At 56.3% G+C, this 9,265-nt stretch overlaps 1 protein-coding gene across 1 annotated transcript in view; it reads right to left on the bottom strand.

Moving 5' to 3' along the window:
- The window catches only part of SMAD6 (SMAD family member 6), a gene marked incomplete at both ends in the record, with an annotated part of 70,651 nt that extends 62,184 nt beyond the window's left edge, over nt 1–8,467 (bottom strand). The window contains one exon of the mRNA XM_080693114.1: nt 7,654–8,467. Coding sequence (XP_080549240.1) covers nt 7,654–8,467 — 814 coding nt within the window. The remainder of the gene's footprint in view (nt 1–7,653) is intronic.
- Between the last annotated feature and the right edge of the window lie 798 nt (nt 8,468–9,265).

Raw genomic sequence — 9,265 nt, 5'->3', positions numbered from 1 at the left:
TACCCACTCCACGCCTACCCCGTCTCACTCCATGCTAGACGTGATCGTGTATTGTGTGTTATTCTTGTAGATTTCAGGCACCGAACGGCTAATCATGCTTGCCAGATACCTATTTTTATTGACTCCTTTCTCAAAAATAAAAACAAATGGCCAGGCGTGGTGGTACGCATCTGTAATCCCAGTACTTGGGAGGCTAAGACAGGGAGATCACAGGTTCAAGGACAGGCTCAGCAAGAAGGGAGACATTCACCAACCTAGTGAAACCCTGTTTCAAAATAAAACTAAAATAGTTTGGAGGTAGAAAGCCCCTGGGTTCGATCCCCAGTACTGATACATACAACTAGGATGGTATTGTTATTTTTTTTTTTTTTTTTTTTTTGTCCCAGGGGCATTCTACCTCCAAGACACACCTTAGGTCCTTTTTATTTTTATTTTGAAACAGTTTGACTAAGTTGCTAAGGGTCTCACTTAATTGCCAAGACTGTCTTCAAACCTGCAATCTTCCCATCTTAGCCTTCCCGAGTATTAGGATTACAGGCATGTGTCACCATGCCCAGCTATTATTACTATTTTTACTACTTTTTTTTTTTTTTTTGGCAGTGCTGGGGATTGAACCCCAGGACCTTGCTCATGCTGGACAAGCACTTCACCACTGAGCAACAGCCCAGCACCCTAAGGTGGCATTATTATCACTGGCGAGGAAACTGACTTGCCCAGGCCCCCAGCTAATCATGGTGGAGCTGGAATGTATGCCCAAGCCAGACCCTGCCACACTGTCCCATGGGCCAGGGAATGAGGAGTCCCATCTTACAGCCCTGGTCCCTAAGGGGCCAGCACACACCTGCACAGAAAGGGTTCGCGATGTACATGGGCAAAGACATATGTGATGGGGAGGAAAGCAAAGCTGGGCGCATCTGCAGACAGCAGGAGCGAGAGGACTCAGGGCCAAGAGAGCCAACCATGAGAGACCTCAGCGGTGATCGGGGCTCCATGCCCTTCATAGGAGCCCTTGTGCACGGGTCCTCGGCCCCGAGGCCAGACCTGAGTGAGGCCAACCCCTCAGGAGAGCGCGTGTGGGAAGGACCACAGCTCCCCAGGGAAAGGGTCAGAGGCCAGCACCGAGGTGGGGACAGGCCCGGCAGATGAACAGTCTCCCTCAGGAACTGGCTGTGGCCCTAGCACCAGAGCCAGGCCTCTGCCCTCCAGCTTCCCACCCCTTCAACACCCCGCAAATGCATCCGAAAGCCTTCAGGTCCTGGATTGGGGTTATCTTTGCAAAAATCTGATTGGCTGAGACCCAGCAACGCATGGCATGGAGCTCTGGGCATCTGCCCCACCCCATCCCATCTGTCCCCAGAGATGACACTGGGCAGTGATTGAGGGAAAGGGCAGCTGTAGTCAAAGCCGCTGTTGCTGATCCCAGCGGCTCTCGTGGGAACCATTTACCTGAGGCTCAAAAGGTGGAGGGCAGGAAGGGCTCGTGAAGTCTCCTGCAGAAGCCACGGGGCGGGGGGGACACTCATGCCCCACAGCCACACCCGAGTTGGAGGTTTCTAATGTCATCAGTAGACGGAAAACCCATGGGCCTGAAATGCAGACTCGCCGGCTGGCAACGGCAGCCGGGCTTTCAGGACTCACCCAGGCCGCCTGCTCCAGCACAGGGGTGTCACTGGACTGTTTACCAACTGTCATCGAGGCTGGGGGTTAGTGTCAGAGATGACAGGGCCTTGGGGTTCACTAAAGCCAACCTTTCCATTGATAGGGCACCTGATGTCAACGACCTACAGCAAGCCGCACGCAAAGGCAGTGCAGCTGTTCCTCCACTTTGGCTAAACAAAAGGGAGGCAAGTTGGAGGGCAATACCAGGTTATCTCCTCTTCAAAAATTGAGACATAACTCACAGACCATAAGTTTCAGCTTTTTAAGAAGTAAACAATTACCCGGCCGTGGTGTAGCACACTGGTAATCCCAGCATTTGGGAGGCTGAGACAGGACGATGGCAGGTTAGAGGACAGCCTGAGTTGCTACTTAGTGAGGGCCTCTGCAATTCAGTAAGACCCTGTTTCAAAATAAAGAATAAAGAATAGGGCTAGGGGAGTAGCTCAGAGGTAGACTGCCCCTGGGTTCCATCCCCAGTACCTCACACACACACAAAAAAGTATACAATATAAAGCAGGAGTGTTAGCTCACACCCTGTATCCTAGTGCATGTGGGAGACAGAGATGGGAGGATCACAGGCTTAATGCCAGCCTCAGCAACTTAGCAAGGGTCTCAGCAATGTAGAAGACCCCATTTCAAAATAGAAAATAAAGCCAGGCATGGGGGCGCACGCTTGTAATCCCAGCATTTGGGAGACTGAGACCGGACGATCACGGTTCGCGGACAGCCTCAGCTACTTAGTGAGGCCCTCTGCAACTCAGTGAGACCCAGTTTCATAATAAAGAATTAAAAAAATAGGGCAGGGGCTGTAGCTCGGAGGTTGAATGCCCCTGGGTTCCATCCCCAGACCCGCAAAATAAATAAATAAATAAATAAATAACATGCTGCTTGGGGTGTAGCTCAGAGGTAGAAGTCCCAGTACCACCAAAAAATAAATAAATAAATAAATAAATAAATAAATAAATAAATAAAACAATTTAGTGAGACCTAGTTGTGATGGCGCACACTTGTAATCTCGGTACTTGGGAGGCTGAGACAGGACTGCAGGTTCGTGACCAGCCTTAGTTACTAGTGAAGGCTTCTGCAACTTAGTGAGACACTTTCAAAATAAAAAGAATAAGAGCCAGGCAACCACAGCATTTGGGAGGCTGAGACATTTGGGAGGCGGTTTGCAGACAGCCTCAGCTACTGAGTGAGGCCCTCGGCAACTCAGAGAGACTGTTTCAAAATAAAGAATAAAGAATAGTGCTGGTGGAGTAGCTCAGAGGTAGACTGACCCTGGATTCCATCCCCAGTGCTGCAAAAAATAAATAAATAATAAAAAGAATAAAAAATAGGGCTGGTGGTGTAGCTTGGAGCTAGAATGCCAATGGGTTCACACACACACACACACACAAAAAAAAAGAATAAAAAAGAGGGCTGGGGGTTTACTTCAGAGGCAGAATGCTCCTGGGTTCCATCCCCGGTACCACACACACAAAAAAGTTTTGCGGAGTTTTTTTTTTTTTTTCATATTTAGCATTGTGTAGCCATCACCATGGTCTATTTACAGGACATTTTCATCACAGCAAAAAGAAACTCCCTAGTCACTCTCAAACACCCTAGCCTTCCAACCCTAGAAAACCACTAATCTATTTTTGCCTCTACTCTGGAATTTTCATATCAATGGAGTCCTACAATATGTGGCCTTTTCTGTGTGGCTTGCTTCCCATGATGGGAAACGTTCTTTCCCATAACTTCCCAAGGTTCATCCACGCCGTAGCATGTATCGACATCTCACTCTTTTTTATGGCTGAATGATATTCCATTGTGTGGATAGGTCACATTTTGTTTATCCATTCATCAGTTAATGGACATTTGGGCTCTTTCCACATTTTGCCGTTATGAATGACATGCTTTGAACAATACTGGATAATCCTTAGCTGCCACTCCCTCTCCACTCCCACAGAGCCAGGCCGCTCAGACTTGGGTGAATGGGGCCCCAGGACATTCACTGGGGCAGGCGAGGTGGCTGCTCTGGTAGGGGGGCACTTGGCGGGTGAGACCCAAAGGCCAGAAAAGACACTTGAGTTGCTGCCAGGCCCTCTGTCAACCACCCTCTTAGAAGTCATCCTAGTACTTGCAAAAGTTGTGATTTTAAAATACTAGCTCATACACTCTAAACTTTAACAGAACTCCCAAATCCCCCGTGTGGCTCCTCTGAAAGAAATGGATACCTCCTCTGAAAGAAATGGATACGTAAAGACTGGGGAAACTCCAACCCCTCAGATGGAGCTCCAGCCTGAGGCATCGGCTTCAGGAATCTCCTCCAACTTCCTTCAGAAGCCAGAGCAGTCAGCCAGGGGCCGCTCCTCAGCTCCTCAGCTCCTCAGCTCAGCGGGGCTAGCCCCAGGGGGCACTTAGCCTGCTGGGATCTAGACCTAAGCTTGAAGCCAGGAGAGAGTTCACAGCCTCCCTTCCCAGTGTCTGGCAAAGTTTCACTTTGGGACATTACCAGCCTCCGCCCCCCCCCCCCACTTTGCAGTCCAGTATCTTGCTTAGGAATGGACAGGCAAGCCTCTCTGGGCCTCCAATTTTTCCCTCCCAAGGGGCGGCTGTGGGTGGGGAAGGGCCTGGGGCGGGGGCTGTCCCCTCCTCCCCCAGAACCTACAGGCTCAACCTCCAGCTCCAGGATGGGAGAAGCAGAAAAGGAGCTCCTGGCACTTTAAGGCCAGCGAGCCTAACTGCCCAGATTCCCCCAGCAGCCAGATAAACAGCGCAGCCGGCTGGCGCCAGCAAGAGGCAAACTACACATTATCACCCCTTCCTCACCTCCAGGAGGAGCAGACAGGCCGAGGGGCCGCGAGGGGCGGGACCGGGGCTTGGAAGCCCAACTTGAAATTGATCTCATTTCAAAGGGATAATGCCAGGCCAAATAAAAGGAGAACTTTCTAGCCCATCCTGAGTCCTCTAGTCCTGGCCCGGGAACCCTGTGTTTTCCTAGGCGGCCTCCTCCAGTCCTTCCGAAGCTCTCTCTCACTCTGTCTCTCTTTCCCGGGCACAATTTGGATAATAGTAATTTACTGAATATAATTACAGAAAGAAAAAAAAAGAGAGAGTGGTGAAGCAGAGAGCAAGAGATTTGCTCCGAAGTTAATGGATACTTTCAGGAGAAAGGAGCTCTATAAACATAGGTCAGAGCCATGATTAAAGTATTTCTCTGCGTTTCCGTCCACATAGGCAGCCTCCCGGCTCAGCGCACCCTTGGCCAGAGCCAGAAAGGCACAGGAGGGCGGGCAGCACTGGGCCCCCTGGGATTCAGCCAGCACCCCAACTTCTCAGACAGGCAGGGACCCGGCAAATGGAGGGGGAGCCTAAACAGTCCACCAGACCCCAGAGACTCTGTCAAATTCCCAAACTTTACAGGCCCTGAGAAAGAAACTTGCCCCAAGCCCCCAAAGCAAGCTGAGGGAGGGAGCAGGCCTGGCTCTGAACAGCAGGCAGCCATACTCACTGTCACCAGGGTCCCTGCGGGGCTGGCGCACAGGTGACTGGTGCCAGACTGGTGTCACTCAGGGCTGGGTGTTCCTGTGTACTTTACTCTTGCTGTGTGCCTGCTCTCTGTCTGTCTGTCTGTCTGTCTGCCCCATGCCCCAGCCCTCTCCCCCAGAGCTGGAAGGCGCAGTCTCCTTATCAGGGCGCGCACGGCTGAGCCCCAGCTATGTGCCCGCCCCGATTCAGGAGCCAGGCTGGCGGCCAGGCGGCGGGGGCGGGGTGGGTGGCAGAGGGCTTCCCCAGTCCTCAGTCCCCGGGTGAGTGCCGGACACTCTTCCCAGGCTGCCCATCCTCCTCCAGGCTGTCGTCAGTGTGCCTGCCTGGGGGTTCCAGAAGCTAGCTGCTAGCAAACAGGCCAGGGGAGACTGGGGGGGGGGGGGGAAATAGCCCCTGCAACAGCGCCTCCTCCCGGCGGGCGGAAGGGAGCCAAGTTCCAAAGCTTAGTCCACAATTAGACTTGGGAATGTTCCTGGAGCAGACCCTTAGGGAGTCTGCGGGGAGGTCACTGGTTCAAGGTCAAGCTGCTGGCAGAACCTAGGACCACGCGTAGAGCTGTTCTACTTAGCTTGCAGGTCTCCTTCAATCTCATTACTGCCCAAGTCCACCAAACTCAATCCAACCCCGGGGCGGGGACAAGTCATTTCTCATCCAAGGAGCAGGAGGGTCCAGTCTGGGGCCTCCAACTTTTTCGCTCCTCCCCTTCCTGCCTACACACCTGAGCCCGCCAGGCCCCTTGGCTCTCACTGACCTCTCTCCTCCTCCCACCCATCCTCAGAGGATGCTCCAGGCAGCAGTGAGGATGCTCCAGGCAGCAGTGAGGATGCTCCAGGCAGCAGCATGACTCTGTGCAACATTCTGCTACAGGCATACCCACAGCACTTCCAAGGTTCTGACCAGGGACCTGGCCCTGCCCACTTCCCTCTTCCCTCCGTCCCCCAAGGGAGGCTCCTTGAGAGCACAGATCCTACTCACAGGTCAACTCTGCCAGCTACAGCACCCAGCACAGAGCCTGGCACAAAGTAAGTGCTCAGCAAACATTTGCTGGCAGAGAAAACACTTGCCAAGGCCTCCTAGAAGAGGAGAGTGGACCACACCATCCACGTCCTACTAGAAAAATAAGCAGGAACAAGACCACCCTAAATAAGAGCCTCGTTTTCCAAAGACAGAGAGGAGATGGGGATAACAGAGAGGAGAAACCCTCTTCCAGGGGAAGCTGTCAGGAAGGCATAGAAATTCAAGTGTGGGCCACAGGTCAGGGACTGCCCAAAACAATCTGGAATGACCATGTCGGGTTTTCCAAAGACAGAGAGGAGATGGGGATAACAGAGAGGAGAAACCCTCTTCCAGGGGAAGCTGTCAGGAAGGCATAGAAATTCAAGTGTGGGCCACAGGTCAGGGACTGCCCAAAACAATCTGGAATGATCATGGGGGAAGCAGGACACACACACACACACACACACACACACACACACACACACACACACACACCAATGCCCTCTATTCAGAAAGCACCAGGGAGCAAAAACTTCCTTTCTTCCAGAACTACAACCCCTGCCACATCCCCACTCTACAACACACAGCAAGACACCTGGGATAAATCCTGGGTCTCCGGCACACCTTCCTCTTCCCCACTGAGCACAGGACTCCTATAATCTGACATCTATGTGCCCTGGGCTGGGTGCTGGCTCTCTGGGGAAGTCACATCTGCAGAGATCAGTCTTCCCAAGGCCAACAGCCTGCACTCTGCCAAGCTCCAGCACCACCAAAACGATTTCCACACACCCCTAATGAGTGCTCCTTACAGCGAGGGGTCAGAACAGGGGGACTGCAAGCCCCCTTCTGCCAAGAGCCTCCCCCTGGCTTCACCTGTGCCCCAGCAACCCGGGTCTGCCCAGGTGAGCAGGCTGGGGATGGAGTGTGTGCAGGAAATCCCAGGAGGGCCCTGGCGTTTGACGCCCACGGGATGATGGGGATGAGAGAGGGGTTATTCTGCAAAAGCTGCGCTCCAAAGTATACAGAGCTTCAAGTGGATCATTTTACGAACACTTCTGACTCTAGCCGTAATTGGTCTACACCCAGTTTCACAACTTATGGATACTTAGATACAGAAAAAATACAGCATGGGTACAGGCATGTGGCTACAAATGCTAGAAGCCTGGGGACAGATGCGGGGTAGATTCCGAACTCGGGTGGTGGGAGGAAACGACACCCATGTCTTTGGCCTCTCCTTGGCCCGCCCTCCCCTTCCCCTGAAGCCGAAGCCCACGTTACACTGCGCAGAGAAAACTCCAGCGTGCGCCCTTAAAATGAAGTTGCCCTCGGTGTGTGTGCGGGGGCACCCACTCCCCGCCCCGCCTTTGCACTCCCCCTGGCTGGCGGGCTGGAACCTTCCCCGGCCCCCCCCCCCACTCCGTGCACCGCAGGTCGGGGGTGAGAACAGGTCCCAGCGAGCGCGCTCACCTGGCCCGCAGAGCCGGCTGAAGTGGTAGGGGTTGCAGCACACGGTGGGGCCGTCGGCGGCGGCGGCGAAGCTGTGGCAGCCGCACAGGGGCTTCAGCTCCACGGCGTGCTGCAGGTCGGGCCAGCGGAAGAGGCGGCCGAGCAGCAGCTGCGGCGGCGCGGGCTGGCCGCCCAGGCGGAGGTCGGCGCGCGGCACCAGCACGCAGCCGCCCGGCACGCCGCCGCGGGACTCCACCGCCTCCAGCAGCGTGTCGAGCGAGCGCTCCTTGAGCCGCTTCAGCAGCGAGTACGTGACGGTCTTCAGCTCCTGCTCCAGCAGCAGCAGCCGCGAGCGGCCTTCGCGGCTCCGCCCGCCCCCCGCCGGCTCCAGCGCCGCCCCGGCCGGGGGGTCGCCCGCGCCCCGGGGGGCGCCGGCCGCGTCCCGCTCCGAGAACAGACAGCAGGTCACCGTCTCGCAGTCACTCTCGGGCAGCCAGCCCGGGCCGCCCGGCTCCGCCGCGTCCCGCGAGCAGCCCCCGGCGCCGGCCCCCGGCTCCGCCATGGGCCTGGGGGGCGCCCCTGCGCGCCGGCGCCTCCCCGCGCTCGGGGCGCCTCGCTGTCCCGCCGCGTCCCGGGGCCGCCGCGGGGCTACCGGGCGGACCTCGGCGCGGCCGCAGCCTCCGCCCTCTCGTGCCCGCGGGCCCGGCTCCGCTCGGCCGCCCAGGCTCCCATCCTCGCCGCCGCCGACGCCGCTGCCGCCGCCTTCCTCCCGATCGGGGACCACACGACTGCGCCAAAGTCGCCGCACCAGCCCCGAGCGTTTGGACCTGAACATACGATATCCTTTGGCGCCGGGGGTGGGGGACGCGGTCTCCGGTCACCGGGGGTCCGTCCGCTCAGCGAGGCGCCGGCTGCGCGGGCCGCAGCCCCGCATGAAGCTCCTCGGCGGAGCGCCGCGCACACCGCGCACCGCCTGTCGTCGAGGGGGCGCCGCGGGGCTGCAACATGGGGGAGCTCGCCGGGGCGGGACGGCCGGGACGCGCGCCGGGCCGCGGCTACATGGACGGCGGCGGCCGGGCTGCTCAACTCCAGCCCCTGCGCTTTAGGGGGGCTGCAGGCGGGGAGCGGCGAGGGAGACCCCGCATGGGCCGGCGAGCCTTCAAAAGTTGCGCAGCTGGTCCATGAGCACAAAGCGCTCGCGCCGAGCCCCTAAATGTGTCTGGAAAGCCCTGCCTGAAAACCCAAGCGCTTAACTACATGGGCTTTCCTGCAAGATCGGCCAGGCAGGCTTGCTGATGCCTTCGACTCTCTGCGAAAGAAAAAAAGAAAGAAAAGGAAAACCCAAATAAAAAAAAAAAATCCAAATCCCTGGATATGCATGCACGAAAAGCCAACTCCGTCTCAGGTCCCAGGCGCTAGATGCACTTGGAGTGAGTTTCTCCTGAACGCGGGTGTCAACACATGAGTGGAAGCTGTAAAAATCCCAAAGAGCTGCTGGGAATCCTTAATTAAAAATGCAATCCAGCGAGGCAGAGGTCGCAGCCCGCCCCGCGCTGCGCTCGGACGCTGCGGGCGCCGCGGCTGCCGAGGTCGCCCCCCTCCCCCCTCCACGAAAGTGCCTCCCGGTGGCCCC

This window comes from Muscardinus avellanarius (assembly GCF_963383645.1).
Source record: "Muscardinus avellanarius genome assembly, chromosome: 3".
NCBI lineage: Eukaryota > Metazoa > Chordata > Mammalia > Rodentia > Gliridae > Muscardinus > Muscardinus avellanarius.
This window is presented reverse-complemented; position numbering and strand designations above follow the sequence as displayed.